Consider the following 17,044-nt stretch of genomic DNA (forward strand, 5'->3'; position numbering starts at 1 on the left):
GAAGTGGGAAAGGAAACAGTGGATTCTTCACAGAACCTCAGCATTCTCTACACTTCTCCAGAAAAGCGCCTATGACCCCGATTAGATGGTAGTAGAAAATCCCCAATTTTAAAACTGTTTTCAAAGATAAGCCAATGTTTTCATGCTGACTTATTAGTAGCAATCAGCATAACCATCACAACTGCCAGAAAGGTCCCCTGGAAACAGGTTGTATGGTTAAGACCTGACTGAAAGAGAATGCCAGACAGCGCTAGGCTGTGAACACGGAATACAAATGCAGCTTTATTGTGTTCTCAATCTTAAAACACAAATATATCCTTCTTTGCGATTTAAAACTAATTTGTATGTTTACAAGCATATTAAGTTCTCCAAAGGGAAAAAAATGTTTCCTTTACCTAAAACTACTAAGAGCAAGCATTTAACCTTCCCTAACACCAACAATGATTTCAGACAAACTCTATCATGGCACAGCCCTCGTGTTGGCTTTCTAAAGAGGTAAAACCCTGGAGAGATAAAGGCACTCACAGTCATTCATAAAGGTTCATGGCCCACAAAGTGAGACACAAGTATAAACAGTAGAGACAAAACTAAAAGTTGCAGCCCTCAAAAAAAAATTTTAACTGTCACATTAAAAAAAAAAAAGGTCAAAGGAGATGAAAGAGGGGGCTGGGGACAAGGCAGAGTAAGACAAAAGTATTTAATATGCACATATGAAAGTATTTCAAGGAAGCTTACCATATTGTGTAACTAATACATACTAATAAAAATAAATTTAGAGAAATCACAAGTTAGAATAAAAAGACTATACGCAGGGAATCTGCCATTATGTTTAGCAAACAAGCACTTATGTCATCCCCTCCCAGCACTCTTGTCTTACCCCTGAGAGCTGCCAGAACTGTTCAATGGACTGGTCTTCATAGCACTAGTGGGTGAAGGCACAGACATGCTGTTATCACTGTCCATAGACAAGTCAAGGCTGCTGTCATTCAGAGCTGTTAACTTGACTCCTTCTGTTGAATGCTGCAGCCAAGAAAAGTTTAATTTAAATGTCTTTATGTAATCAAACTTACATATGACTTCTACTAAAAAGCACTCAATAAATAATGTACCTCTTTACTTAACTACAGGTCTGATAGGAAAAAAGAAGTAAACTCTACACAGCATAAATTTAAAACTAGAACAAGAAAGTATGTGAAACTTCTAGCAGGACTATTAACACAGGTGCATAATTATAAGGTCTCTATAAGCAGGACACTGACAATCTGTCAGGACCACAAAGTTTTGCTGTTTTCAGTATTCTTATTAAAGAAAGCGGCATGGTGGAGCACACCTTTAATCTCAAGGGCTCCAAAGACAACGGGCAGAGGTTAAGAGGATCTCTTAGTCAGAGGCCACTATGATCTACAGAACAAGCTTCACGTCTGTGAGAGCTACACAGAGAAACCTTATCTTAAAAAAAGTTACATGTTGCCCATGTTTGTGTTAGACCCTGGGCTCAGGCAATCCTCCTGTCTCAACCTCTCAATTTTCTCTAAAATAGCTGGAATTACAAGCATACACCAAACCCAGCATAATGTACAAAATTCTAGTTACTCCACAATCAACATAAAAATTATATAACTAAAGAACTTTATTACATATAGTGGCCCCCACATTTACTTCCAACATTCAGCAGCATGAGACAGGAGGATTAGGAATGAAGTCCAGCCAGGGTTACGTATTGACTTTTAGGCCAGTTTGGAATACAAACCTAGGCCACAAACAAAAATCATTTATTGCTATTCATTACTATTTTATCAACAAAGATCTTTGAAGGCAAAAGATCTGTAATGATCACTATTCTCTTTTTTTGGAGGGGGCACAGGACATATGGACTTGACCAGTCTGTAGCTCAGGCTAGACTTTAATTCAGGTTTCCCACCAAGGACAGTGAGTAGAGATAGAGACTGCAAAACAGCTTCATGCTTCTAGTGTTCATACCAGCTTCAGAGTTCTACTTTCACACCAGAAAATGAACAATGTAAATAGATTTCAAACGGGTAGATGGGCTCAAACTACGCCATACAAATATAGTAGGCACAAAGCAATCCAGGTCACAAACTGGTGTTTTATTGGAAACATCTGAGCATGAGCGACAGCAGTCTGTATAAATATACAGATTCCATCAGATATTCTCCTAGAAGATCAAACAGTGGAGAGGACACCTTGCCACACCGTCTATTTTCAGGGCAATACAGACTGAAGTACAAAAAAACCTCAACAACAACAACAACAAAAAAACCCAATTAAAGCTGTATACTAGTTAGCTCAACAGTCATTTAATAGTAAGACTTTAAAAGGTAATAGGAATCTGTGGTTCTGGAAAATGTAATTACCTGCTTTAAAAAATGCATATAGCTGATGGAGGAGAGTTATCTGTCTATGTTTCTTTCATTGGTTAATTAATAAAGAAAACTGCCTTGGCCCTTTAAGAGACAGAAAATTAGGTAGGTGGAGTAGACAGAACAGAATTGTGGGAACAAGGAAGTAGAGTGGGGGAGACGCTTCAGGCAGTCGCCATAGGAGTCTCCATGCTGCTCCTCTCCGAGATGGACGCAGGTTAAGATCTCTCCTGGTAAGCCACACCTCGTGGTGCTACCCAGATTACTAAATATGGGTTAAAGGAAGATGTGAGAATTAACCAATAAGAGGCTGAAACTATGGGCCAGGCAGTGTTTAAAAGAATACAGTTTCCGTGTAATTATTTTGGGTAAAGCTAGCCGGGTGGCGGGACACAGCCCTGCCGTTCCTTCTACATATAGCCAAAAATAAAAGAACATACCCCATTTGCATTCACTTCTGAAAAGACAATGTTTACTCTACAGTAAACTTCCACCTCAATACATGTGTTTTAACATATTACTATCAGGACTGTGGTGAGGTTCAAAGAGTTATACATGCTTAGTGGAGATCCTGAATTTGGTCCTCGGCACTGCTGAGCTCCGGTAAAGAAAACCTAACTCATATTTAAGCAGCTTCCAATGGGCATTTCCTTATTGGGCCAGATGTGGGGATGAACATATGTAATTAATCCAGCACTCACGGGAAAGAAGCAAGTCTGCAAATCTGAGGCCAGCACTTTATGTGGCACTTCCACGTATCAATGTACCTACCCTAAATTGTAACTGATCTTGTAAGAACAGAAGCTAACACGGCAGTTCTCAAACCATGGGCTGAGACCCTGTCTCGAAAAACTATGGGAAAAAAAACCCCTTCTCTGAGACATTCATGGAACTTCAAATGGTTAGAGAATATGGGCACACATAAACTTAGGTGTTAAGCAGGACATAACCACTTTATAGTCATGAGACAAATAAAGGGCACAGTGGTGGGAGTGAGATTTCACTGACAAGTTTGTAACATGCTGTCCTCAGTGAATGGCCACGAACAGGCCAAGTGCACAAAGCACGGTATTGCTGGTGCTGCCAACTTCCTTTCTACCTCACCTTTTTCTTCTTCTGAAGCACGTGACTAGGCAGCAGTTGATGGAGTTGTTTTCTTTTCACATGCATTGCTGCAATCTTCATATCCAACTCAAACATCTTGCTGTTTATTGCTTGCCTATAAACTACACAACCAGACAATGTTATGAAGAACAGAAATATTTAGATATCTTTAAATTTGGAGGCAAATGGAAGGAAAAACAAAACAAAACACCAAAAAAAAAACCCAAACCAAACAAAACAAAACACCCCCCCCCAAAAAAAACTTCCTGAGTGAGTTAACCCAGACCCAGAAAGACAAACAGAGTATGTAGTCACTCATAAATGGATTCCAAAAGTAAAGCAAAGGATAACCAACCTACAGTCCACAACCACAGAGAAGCTAGAACCGTTTTCTAGAAATGGATGGAAGCAGATGCAGAGATCCACAACTAACCACTAGGCGGAGCTCCCAGAGTACAAAAGAAGAGGGAGGAGCGATAATATGAACAAAGGGGTCAAGACCATGAGGGGAAACCCACAGAATAGTTGATCCAAATTAGTGGAAGATCACTGACTCTGGACTGACAACTGGAAACCTGCATAGGACCAAAGGAATACAGGTGACAATGGAGTGCCTCGGGCAGTATATGGGGCCACTGACAGTGAGACCAGGATCTAACCCTAATGCATGAACTGACTTTGTGGAGCCCATTCTCTATGGAGAGATACCTTACTCAATCTAGGCATAGGGACTGGGGTGAGGTAGTAGTAGTGGTGGTGGTCCTGCCTAACCGAGGTGACAGGACAGACTTAGTTGACTCCCCAGGAGGCCTTAACTTCTCTGAGGGGAGGATAGCAGGTGAGGTTGGGGAAAATGGGAAGGAGCAGGAGGAGAGGAGGGAGGGGGAACTGAGACTGATATGTAAAAAATAAGTTAAAAAAAAAAGAAAAAGGAACATTTTAATTAAGAGCAGGTTTAATTCATTCAGAAGAAAGTAGTGTAAATGGAGACGACCTTTCCTTCTGCACTAGTTGAGCAGCCACTTAAGAGAGAATGGCCACTTTGCATTGGACCCATGGTGTCTTACACAAACAGCCAGTCTCAAAAACAACTTATACTGTAAACTTTACTAGATAAAAGGTATGCATGCCTCTCAGGTAAGGGCCTCTATTTGATTCCCATGACAAGATCAAGTAACTTAACACTAATAAAAAGACAGTAGCCTCTCAATAGCACAGTTTGCTCTTTGGGAACTTGGTATGTGCACCTATCAGTTCTGTCTGTTAATGCCTTGAAACATTCACCCTTCCATCCAGTGGCCTTCCATACACGGCTTCACACATACAGACTAAGTAACTAATAGAGGGGAACATGTAGACGGTGGCTCTGCTGCAAAGAGGGCTCACCACTTCCCAGGCAGGTCAGAGCAGGAGAGCACTGGGTTTCACCAAGTTTTCACTGTGCTGTGCATAGGCTGTAGCTGACCATGAGTAACCCAGAAAGTAGACAGTAGAAGAGAATACTTTACTTCTTACTACAATTAACTGGTGTCAAATGACTCTTTAACAAATTGTTTTCGTTAATTTCTTTCTCCCTTTTTAAAGTTTTTAAAATGTTAAATTAGTTTTCATAAAAGAAACAGTGGAAAAAGTGAAAATGCTAAGTGTGTGCTGGGAGATGTTTGAAAAAGAAAAGAATCCTTCAGGAAGATGCATTGGTGTCCTTGTATGGCTCACAAATTCCTTGAAATGCTGTGCACATCTACACACGAATCACACAGATTTTGACAACACTACCCATCACTTAAGGGCTTTGAATTAAAACATCCCATCTTTATCTAAGAATCCAGTTCACCTGACTTATAAACATAATTACCCTGTTCCCTTTCCATGAGTTAATACCCACTTTATCTAATTTAGTTAAACAAGTTACCAAAGTTTCAGCTTCATCAATTCCCAAGCTCCAAGATGATTGATATAGGTTGTTTCTTGTCAAAATGAACTGTGGCCAAATCAATTTAAAATGGCCTTACCTACCTTTAAGGTCTCTCTCAACACACAGAAGTTATTTATACTACACATTACTGAATCCACTAAGATTACGTTAATGACAATTGTTCAATAATCGATCACTACAAAGAGCACTACTATGTACATCAAGAAACATTCAAAAATTCATTATTCAAGTAGACATACCTGTATCTGTGAAAGACTGAATATCATAGGTGAGGTCGACACTGAGATTTTCAGAGTTTTCAGTTTTTTTAAACACTAACCCAATCACCCACATTGTGCGAAATTCCTCCCTGCAAAGAACATTATCACAGGGCATTAAATACAGGAGAGCATAAGGATTGACAACCTGAGTGAGGTACATGGGAAATTCTAAGTCAAAACCCGATCAAAATAAGCCTACCCCCTTACCTGTCATCTAGGCCATTACTATACAAACGAACTTTCCAGACTACATTCTTACTTTTTTGTTTGTAATGAGCCCAGAGTATTAAAGATACTAGTATTTGTTAAATGTGTTCAATATAGTACCGGGAAGAAAGCATGCTTTCTGGAAAAGTCTAAGACCAAAAAAAAAAAAAAAAAAAAAAAAAAAAAAAAAAAAAAAAAACCCAAAACTAAAAAGCAAAATACCAAACAACAACAACAACAACAAAAGTAACAACAAACAACAAAAAACAACCTGGATTTTTCTACATATAAAAATATGTCCTTTTACCAGACATGGTGGCACACACCTTTAATTATAGCACTTAAGAGGCTGAAACAGGCAGATCTTGGTGAGTCTGAGGCCAGTCTGGTATACAGAATAAGATCCAGGACAGTCAGAGCTACACAGCGAGATGCTGTCCCAAAAATATTACGCCTACCAATCCCCAGTCCATACTTTCTAAGCAGTCCTGTGTGGTTCACACATATCTGTAATGCTAGCACTTTGGAGGCTGAGGCAGGAGGATCACCAGATTGAGGTCAGACTGGGCTATATACAAGACCCTATCTCAAAAACTAAATAATTCCTTTATATGAATCTAACGTAGAAAAATCAAATGTATTTCATTATAGTCTAAAAATAAGACCAAACTCAAGTAAGTAAGCCTTAACCTCTGCTTTCTGACTATCCTTTCTTCAAAGTTTCTCACTCAATGGTTCTAACTTCCAAATGTAAAAGAGGGACAATGAAACGACACCTGACTTCTAAGGCCCTGAACAAAAAGGTGAGCCTGCTTTCAAACATTTACCCATCTCTGCAATGGTCCACATTCCATCACGTATCAGTTATTTACAAGTTTAAATCAAAATATATTCCCTTCAAATAAAAAGCAAAGATAGATGATAGAACAGCCTAAAGCTATTGTATAAAACTGAAGAAATGTTAAAAAAAATACTCAAAATTAGGACAGATCTACAGAATAGATGGGGGGAGGGTGTTGAGACAGGGTTTCTCTGTAGCTTTGGGGCCTGTCCTGGAACTAGCTCTTGTAGGCCAGGCTGGCCTTGAACTCACAAAGATCCTCCTGCCTCTGCCTCCCAATTGCTGGGATTTAAGGTGTACACCATCACCTCCCAGTTTACAGAGTAGATGTTGGTACTTAATTAGATAACAGATACTTTATCATCAGAGACTATTACTAAAAAAAAAAAAAAAAAACAAATTTATTTCAATGCTAATTCTTTTCAAGAAAATCTTCAATGTTTCTGATCAGGAAAAACTCTGATAAAAATAGCAAGTTAATAATCAGCAAAAGACTTATATTCTACCCAAAAATAATAAACCAGGGATGAGGAAGACAACTAATACACACATCTTTACAAAAGTTATACCCAGAAGCAAAGAGAGTCAACAAATTAAAGATCAAACAACTTTAGATATAGTCAAAGTTATCTATAGATCCTTACCACACACACACACAAACAAAAAGTAAGCATATTGTCAGCAAATAGCAACCAGCTACAGTCTCCCTACAGCAGAAAATGGTGGCAGATACCTGCAAGCACAGAAAGATGCAGGCTGAGACATGAAAATCAAAACTTCCAAACCAGTCTGATCTACAAGACCGTCTCCAAAATCAAAATGCCTATAAAAGCATCTACAACTAACCTGAAAGGATAGGGAAATGGGATTCAATTAGAAACAGGCTTACTTGTCAGGATTTTCTTTGGGGGCTGGAAATGACTGGGGGTTCACATGAGCCAGTGTAATAAACTCATTCTTCTCCAAGCTTCCAACCAGGATGCGGATTTTTGATTCCACCAAGCCCACCCTGGACAAATGTCATTAATATTAATGACCGATTCTATTAGAAAATTCATATGCAAATCAAGTTTTCATGTAACAAGGTAATACAGATATTGTATACAATACACATACCAAGGCAGTTCAAATGACTGAACTATTCCCCTAAAGATAAAACTAAGAGACTTAGGATCTTCCAAAAAATGCCAAATTGGATGAAAAGAGAACCGGCCAACTTCATCCAAACAGAAAGTTACACTAACCCAGGATCTAAATATCAGCAAGCTAAGTCAAACAACAAAGTACAGTCACGAAGTGAGCTGTGGGTCTTTCTGACAAGGTGCACACTTCTTTATGAACAGATGCCCCCACGCTGTGCACTGAGCTATCTATCAGACTTGTTTGGGGAAAAGTCTCCTCTTACTACTCACCATTCCAGACGCTGCTTTTCCGTGGGCGCACTTGCTAGAAGTACAATATAATGCCTTTGAAGATAAAGACAACATGCTATTTATTGTATTTATGTGCTTTGTGCTGGATCTTACAGCCAAAATGTAATAAGCTTCTCACATTTATAGACCAACATTCATTCAGCAAGGGAGTTTGTAATCCGTGTGCACATAAAATCATGTAAGCTAAATTCCATGTTTTCACTATTGGCAAGCTGGATTTTCTACAACAAACTGAATAATTATCAAGAGTAGTTGAATTTTCAAGGCTTAGAAAACATTATGAGGTAATTTTGCTCAACACTTCAGCAGAGTGTTCTACCTACAAAATTAACAAAAACACGGAAAACAATCGATTGAAAGAAAACATTTTCATGGAAACAACAGCAACAACAACAAAAAACAGGGCTCTTGACAAAAAAGCAATCACTAGTATGCCTTTTACAAAAGGTAACTTAAAAAATAACATTATGAACATCAGGTAATATCAAATGGTACTTATCAACCAAACTGCATCTGGAGTCAGGCCCTCCACCCATCCAAACCAATGGTATAAATAAACTCCTGCAACAGAGATGTGGCTATCCTACGAGTAAGAAAGTGATGTTTTTACTCAGAACTTAAAAGTCTTATTTAAAATGTAGAAATGCCAAGTTTTTATTTCAAAAGATACCAAGGGCAAGTATCTATTCTTATGCCTTTTAAAAGCTATTATAACTAAACTAGTAGAAAATTCCTTTTTTCTTGCATTAATAGCGGAATAAATTACTCTGCATATTCCTCTTAGAAGTACTGTAGGCTGAGTTTAACTTTACCTCAGCCAAGCAGTGGTGGCTCACGCCTTTAATCCCAGCACTCGGGAGGCGGAGGTAGGTGTATCTGTGAGTTCAAGGCCAACCTGGTCTACAAAGACAGTTCTAGGACAGTCAGGGCTGAGAAATCCTGTCTTCAAAAACAAAAACACAAACAAACAAACAAACAAAAAACACAAGAAAACCCAAAACTTTACCCCCAAAGCAAACTGCCATCATTACCTAGTGGCTACTAGACAGGAAAGAAATACCAGTATGGGCTAGTCTTCAAGAAGTCTGAGAGCTTTCTTTCTGGTGCTTGTTCACATTTTACAAGTATTGTTGCTGCTCAAGACAAAACTACCAACCAGCTACCCCACAGCTATATACATCATGAATGCTACACTCTGATGAATTAAAGCATTTTTTTCTTAAGCCATATACTTTTGAAGAAGTCATTTAAGAAAAAAAGGGGTTCAAATTCTTAACTTTGCAACTCTAAACACGACTCTAGGAGTTATGTATCAGCTGGACAACAGAATGGCATTTTTCTTTTTGGAAAAATACGGTCAAATTTAACTAATTTAACAGAATTTTATGAACTCAAAGTACAGAAAAACATACAAAAGCCCAAGACACACAGAAATGAGGTGTCTATAGAATACATTGCTATGGAGCCATGTAGTCCACACACAGAAATATGAGTAATTCCTTTCCCATTTGGTCAGCATTAGTTCAAACTAAGTCAAATACAAATAGTCAGGAGTCGTGTAAAAGCACTAAAAGTACATGCATTCTGTGTATAGGGGAACTTGAACTAGGACTCCTACAAACCAACAAAATCCTGACATACTTAATCACATTTCTGGGTTACTAAGACATTAAAAGGATGACTTCACCACAGGAAAAGAGGAGATGCAAGTGCTCTCAAGGTGTATCAGCCGTCAGAGCAGACAACCAAGTATAAATCCCAGGCACACACACAGCTTAACAAGCATCAAGCTGCCTAAGTTTTATACAGCACAGATTTTCTAACTCAATCTTAGCACAGTAAGTCGGACTTATTACCCCGGCTGGACAGGCACTTGATCCTCTCCTAAGTGCCAGCATCACCATACCCGACAAGTTTTTCCTCACTCCCCTGAAAATTAATATTCTTATTCATCACCCGAGTCTTCAACAAAAGATTAAATAAAGCATAATGCTTTCTATTTATAAATATAAAATAATTCATTTAATAACAACTTTGTAACTTATACTTTGACTATTCAGGAAATCCAATGGGGGGTGTTAAAGTCTCTTTTCTGTATATTATTTAGACATATGTACTTATTTTCATATAGATAAATATGAGATTTATGTGGGTAAATTTATATATGCAGCTACATTTAAACAATATAAAATAATTAAATTTAAAGCAAGCTGCAAATACATTACATGGTTCATTAGGAATGCAAGACTTTGCCAAGAAACTAAAAATCTCCAATTAATTTTCTAAAAATTTACATTTTATTAATTTTTATTTGTCTACATGTATATCCTTGCACATTGTGTATGCAATTCCCACAGAGACCAGAAGAGGGCATTGCATCCCTTGGAACTGTTATTACTGACAGCTGCGAACAGTCATATGGGTTCTGGAAATTGAACTCAGGTCTTCAGGAAAAGCAGCCAGAGCTCTTAACTGATGAGTATCCTTCTAGTTCCAAACTCGGTATTTAAAAAAAAGAATTAATATTTAATTTCTAAGACTATTTTGTTGTCCCCCAAAATGTGATACTCTTCATGTCAGCTAGCTCAAATGTCTCCAAGGAAAATCTAAGGTTAATTGACATTACCTTTCCCCTAAAATTTTAGTTCTCGTTCTCTCTCTCTTCAGCCAGATAAAGTTCTAAGAATGCCTTGTTATATTACAAAAGCTATTTACCAAAAAAAAAAAAAAAAAAAAAAAAAAAGATTTTGTAAGTATGTTTCTTGGACATTGCATCTCAATACTTTACCTGGATAGATCATGATTCAGATACCACGCACTGAAAGGAAAACCTATCTTTTAGTCAAAATCCTTATAGTTCTCTTTAACCTATAACCAAGAATTAAAGCTCACTATTTTAAGTTGTGGTGCTGATTTTGTTGGGGGTTGTGGTGAGCTCATGTATTCCAAACTGATTATGAACTTGCTATGAAGCTCAGGCTGCCTTGAATCTGGGGTTCTCTCCTTGCCTTACCTCCCAAGTACTGAAATTACACACGTGCCCCAAACCCAGATTTTACAACCAATTGCATGGATAATTTTTTAAATACATAATTACACTTATTTCCCTACTATTTCTCCATTTCTAGTGAAACATAGTCCTTAAAATGGCTATTTCCTAATGTCCAGGATTTGTTGTTACTTAACAGGTTAAGAATCTTACAAGAGAAAAATATTACTTAAAATTGAAAATTTACAGAACAATGCCATTCCTTTCTCCAGGATGATTCCTGCCCCCTTTTGAAAGTGGATGAGTTTACATTTATGACGAACACAATCTCTACAGTGCCCTTCCAAGAATAACAGGGCTATTTCATACAATTTAAAATCCTAAATAAAGGTAGTACTTTCAAGGCATGCTTCACACAAACTCAACCAACTCTCAACTTTCTGCAAACTAGCAGCTCCACTCCAGGTTCCAGCATAGCTGGTGTTTCATATGAAGACACTACTAGAATCTGAGTTCCATGAGCCTAAGACAGCCCCCAGAGTGCCTTGAGGGCACTTGTGCAGAGGAATTAAATCTTATATTCTCTAGGACACTCAGGATTTAAAATTTTATGAAATATGCGTGTTGCTACATCTTTCTTTTTTTTAAGTCTTTTAAAATAAAGTTTGACTGCCTCAGGTGTCCTGAATAACCTTTTGCCAGACAGAAACCTTACAGGCACTCCAGCAAAGACTCAGGGGTGTTGAAAAACTGCCAGTGCCTTTCACGCAGCTCCAGCAGTATCTGGAGTGAGAGCCGGGCGGTGGTGGCGCACACCTTTAATCCCAGCACTCGGGAGGCAGAGGCAGGTGGATGGATCTTTTGTGAGTTCGAGGCCAGCCTGGTCTACAAGAACTAGTTCCAGGACAGGTTCCAAAGCTACAGAGAAACCCTGCTTCGGGAAAAAAAAAAAAAAAAAAAAAAAAAAACACCAAAAACAAACAAACAAATAATAAAATACTGGAGTGAGGTCTACTCCATGCTAGCATTCATCTTTCTTAAAGTTGAAGCTACTAAAGCACAAGTTCCCCTCTTTCTCCAGCTCTTTTAACTATAGATGAGACAGGAAAAGGAAGTGTTCACATCTGACTTAGCAACTGAGGAACACTTGTATCTGTCTTTGAGGTCTTATTTTTCTAGATGTAACTATGTCTCATGTATGGTGGTTTTCAAGTGTTGGCATACTTAACTCATTGGTCATTCCCTCGACATTAAAAAACAATTATCTACCAACGGAAAGTAATCTAGAGAATGAGCAAGGAAACACAAGCACTCTGACACTATGCTACTCCTGCCTCTGACAACACAGTGCTCCAGGACACAACAGTTAAACCGCCTCCATCACTGCTTTTTCATGCAAATACAGAAACAAAACACAGAGACATCATGAAGGTCATCATTCTTACTTTTAATTTGGGAAAAATATAAAATAATTTCGCTTAAAGTATTTAACAAAACACAATCCAACACAAAATCAAATGGTCAGGAAAATCTCAAGCATTAAAGCAAAAATTTAAGTGGGACTTTGCTAATTTTTCAGCCCAGGGCAAATAAAAGTTCGAGTCCATATTTGTTTTTTGTTATTTCTTTAAGATTTATTGTAACTTACATTTTTCAACACAACACAATTCATAAGGCTTTTAACCTCTAAGGTTTTAAAGTATTATATTAAAGACATTAATAAAAATTATACCCACTTAAATTGTTAGAAAACTGTTTGCAGACATATTTTTGAAAGGGGAAATAGTAGGCCAATGGTGTGCTGCTTATTACTGAAATCATTAAATCAGCCAAACACACTGACATTTCATTGGGTCTGGGCATATTCTAAATACCCTGGTTGTCAGAATTAAATGTAAGAAGTTTCTTGAGAAAGAACTGAAAATAGTTAAGAGCTTATCTGCTTGCTAAGGTACAGACTGTCATGGTGACAAGTGACACTCCTAGAACTGAAGCTGCTGACACACAGTAGGAATGCCAGGTCAATCAAGCAACAAAACTCTAAGGCTGACACATTTTATTGATAAAAAAAAAAAAAGCCCAAAACCAGAGGTACTAAAAATGCTAAGTCCTTTGTGACAGTAAGGAAAACTACAGACACTGAAGAGACTCCAGAGTTCACTAACCTGGCAAGAGATGCCACATATGCCACTGTTAACCACTACTTAAGAGCAACATGGCTGACATGCCTTAAATACATACTTGTACTTCTGAAAGAAGTTTGGAGCTTCAAAAAGTTTGGACCACTCTGCCTTACTCAGCAAAATTTCATCTGTGATAGCAAGACCTAAATTAAAAACATATTAGAATATTTGTATGTTTCAACCTAGCAATATAGAATTTTAAATGTATTTTAAACATACTACATGCATTCACTATAATCTTAAAAACATTAGCAATGGAAGGTTATTTCACGTCCTTAGAGCACATTTTTACCGTTTTTCAAAAGCACTGGAGAATTTTCTGAGAACCACATTCCCGGTAAAGGGCATTATTAATAAAATGTCATGCTCACAGGAAGGGCTTGCTCAAACAGAAGCACAGTAGTTACCTGAAAGAAAGTCACCCACATAATGTCCCTGCCTTTTTTCCAAACAAGTTACTGCATCTCTAAGAGGCAAGACGGCCTTCCTGTTAAAAGCTTTCTTACGTGACAGTCGGAGTAGTCAACTTAAGGCTGAATACTGTACATAGCCTTTTTCTACCCGATGACATTCAGCCACATGATTCTTTGAGAATTAAGATAGCAATTAGTAATAGTTTTAAATTTAAAATAAATTGGGGCCCAAGTCAAGGGTCTTCTCAAAGGCAGGGTTTGGGCCCCAACTACCCTCCAAGTCTTTCTAGAAATGTAAATCCTATCCATCCCTTGTGTCACTCATAAAGGCTATATGGCATCAACTCTGATGACACGGCCTTCAAAGAAGCCAGAAGTACACATCTTAAGTGTGCCTTCATTTTCCAACAATTCTGCCATAGTAAACTGCTTATAAAAACTGTTACTCTGCAATATGTGACCAAAAATAAATGCACAAATTCAGTGTGGCAATTCAGTTAAATCACACAACTAGCTAACTGTTGGGTCTGCAACAGTAGGCAAACCCTTCATGTATAAAGTAGAGCAGAATCAGAAACACTTACCTTGTTTAAACTCCTCAACCATGACCATCCGTGTTGAAACGGACACATTGTACGTGGAGTTCTGCTGTGGGTATGCTGGTGTAATTATAGGCATAAGATGGTACCTATCACTGGGGTTTACCTACATACAACAACAGCCAATCAGTTTCTTCAAGTATATATACAACAGACACTTGGACTTTTACCCCTTGTTAAACTGAACCAATGATTACATTTTACTTCATTCATAGCTGGAGTTGAGAAATAAAAACCATGTCAGGCGATTGTTTTATAGAAACTTTTTACAGAATGAGAGATCTAGTCAATAGTCTGTTCCCATGCTGGAGGCCGACTACCTTGAAACCTGACTTGCGTGCACCTGCTGGGCAAAAGAAAAAGCAAACAGAAAGATGTAGTTGTAAATCTACTGCTTTTCCTTATCAGCAGCATAAATAGAGGATGCCTGCAGAATTACACTTCTAAGTGTTCTTACTATAAACTCAGTTAAATAAGATAGGACTGACCCTCCAAACTTCCAGCTACCAAAGGCTTACGCTTATTAGCACAGGGCAGAACAGCTCTGGGCTGTTGAGACAACAGGCTGATTTAGTGACTGCTCATCTGTACACTAAAGAGTTCATCACCACAGAAGCAGCTACTACTCATTCTCCCTTAAATGCCTTCAAGCTTAGGCAACATGAAAGCACACAGCTTGGGGCTGAGCCTGACCAAAATTAAAGGCTTTGATACTGTAATAAATAGCAAACTAATTTTTAAAACTTGTAATCTCAAAAACCTAGAAAGTTTTGATCAAATTAATTTCCTTTTATTAATAAATAATCAATAAAGCCTCAGGTTACAACATCTAGAAAGTATAGGCAGTAAATGCTAGGTGACACTTCTCAACAAAAACGGGGGTGCCTTCCTTAGCCAACCACACTTCATCTCTGGAAGCATCTAAACATCTTTTTATAATTATAGCACAGGCACTGCAATAGTGCTTAGGAGCCATCTGCTACATAGAAACACTACGCAAGAGCTTTCTATAAGTCAATCTTAACAAAATACTTAGATCAAATAAAAAATATACAGGGATTTTTAGTATCCTTTTATTATTTTTTTAAAGCACAAACACCCACAACTTTGACTTACAAAATAGTTCTCTATGGAAAGAGTTGTTAGTAAAATCTGTGCCAACTGTGTACATTAGATGTGGTTCACAGGGTACATCATTACACTTCTCACACCAGGGGACACTAGAGAGCAGGTCATCTAGAACAAGGGTACTATGAGTGTATCCACTCATGTTGTATGACTGAGCGCTTCCTTGAAGTTTATGCAGGTGACTTTTGTTATTGAACAGTGTGAATTTGTAGGGGAAAAAATAATACACTAACCCTTGGGTCCCACACAGGCAAATTAAGATTGCATTCTTCAGGCTGTTTCAATAGCACTGGATTTGGCCATTCCCTGTTCAAAAAGATTGTAGCACTTGATAAGACTACTGGACATTAGCATCTAAACGTATTTTGTTAAACATACAGCATTTGTGAATGTGACCCTATTTTACTCACTGGCATATACACCATAGTCCTCTCAATCCTTTCTGTTGACGTAGTATTTCTCTACAAAATTAACCATTTGATGTTTTCTCAAACTCATGGCAAACACCTGCTCTGTCAGAGAACTGATAAAGCACTATGCAAATAAAAGTGTCATCTCAAAACATCTAATGTGTTCACCTCAACCTTTAGCAAGGTTAATCCCATTTAGAGAAAAAAGAATCCTGTCTTCACACTAGTTCCACCCACGGACATATGAGAAGTTACTTCTGACTACAAAGTGCTAGGCATAACTGTAAAAGTCAAGGACAGCGCTTCCCATATATTATTATATAATACAGTGAAATGCTATTTCTTTCACTTTATAGAGATCAAAGAAGAAAAATGTTTGTGTATCACCTTTGGAGAAGTTCTAAGTCTTTGATTTTATCACACCTCACTCTATGTGACAAAGGCAAAGCAACAGAACTAAACTGGGAAGTAGCCAGTGTAATTATAAATCATATCCACAAGTCTGTTACAAAGCGACTACAAAGGAACAATTCTTGTTTCACATGGGAGAAACGAAGGAGCTGAAAATATAGAAGACAAATCTCTTTAAGATAATTTGATTAAAAACCTAACTTTTTGGGTCGAGGTAACCAACACAAATTGGCAATGTCTTGGACTTTTCCTAAATCAAAATTCATCATCATGCACATCTTTATTAGGAAAATATAATGAATCTTTCCTGGACTAATAAGTCTCAAAGGATTCAGCAACTACATTATTTTTTCAGTCACTTAATGTATTTTTTTAAAATTCTTATAAAAAGTGATACTTTTAAGGTTTTGCCAAGACGATGAACAGCTGGAAGTAAGCAAAACGCAATCACAAAAACAATGGCCAAGCATTTAGAAGCATTCAGAATGAAAGTAGAAGTGTGTGTAAGTTCTAACCAACCTATCAACGCATCAGATCAACACACATTACAGTAGCTAAAGTTCAGAGTTTATTAGGAGGATAAGCTCACACAAATAGAACAGGTATTATCTGCCTGTATTATGATCCTGGAAGAACTAGGTTAAAGCAATGGAGTTTAGATCTGCCTTTTCATATTCAATGTCTCTTCCCAAATGGTAGCTGTATCTTGAGCTAAAACTGTTTTATTTTTTTATTTCTTTTATTTTTAT

The 17,044-nt window shown here is 37.7% G+C and overlaps 1 protein-coding gene across 1 annotated transcript in view; it reads right to left on the minus strand.

The window, feature by feature from the left end:
• Papola (poly(A) polymerase alpha) overlaps positions 1 to 17,044 on the minus strand; it is a 56,553-nt gene that overhangs the window by 13,214 nt on the left and 26,295 nt on the right. The window contains exons 10-17 of the mRNA XM_038337404.1: positions 15,708 to 15,780; positions 14,332 to 14,452; positions 13,393 to 13,477; positions 8,142 to 8,195; positions 7,619 to 7,738; positions 5,661 to 5,770; positions 3,486 to 3,607; positions 878 to 1,020 (exon numbers count right to left, since the gene is read on the minus strand). Of these exons, the coding sequence (XP_038193332.1) occupies positions 878 to 1,020; positions 3,486 to 3,607; positions 5,661 to 5,770; positions 7,619 to 7,738; positions 8,142 to 8,195; positions 13,393 to 13,477; positions 14,332 to 14,452; positions 15,708 to 15,780 (828 nt within the window). The remainder of the gene's footprint in view (positions 1 to 877; positions 1,021 to 3,485; positions 3,608 to 5,660; positions 5,771 to 7,618; positions 7,739 to 8,141; positions 8,196 to 13,392; positions 13,478 to 14,331; positions 14,453 to 15,707; positions 15,781 to 17,044) is intronic.

This window comes from Arvicola amphibius, chromosome 7 (genome assembly GCF_903992535.2).
Source record: "Arvicola amphibius chromosome 7, mArvAmp1.2, whole genome shotgun sequence".
NCBI lineage: Eukaryota > Metazoa > Chordata > Mammalia > Rodentia > Cricetidae > Arvicola > Arvicola amphibius.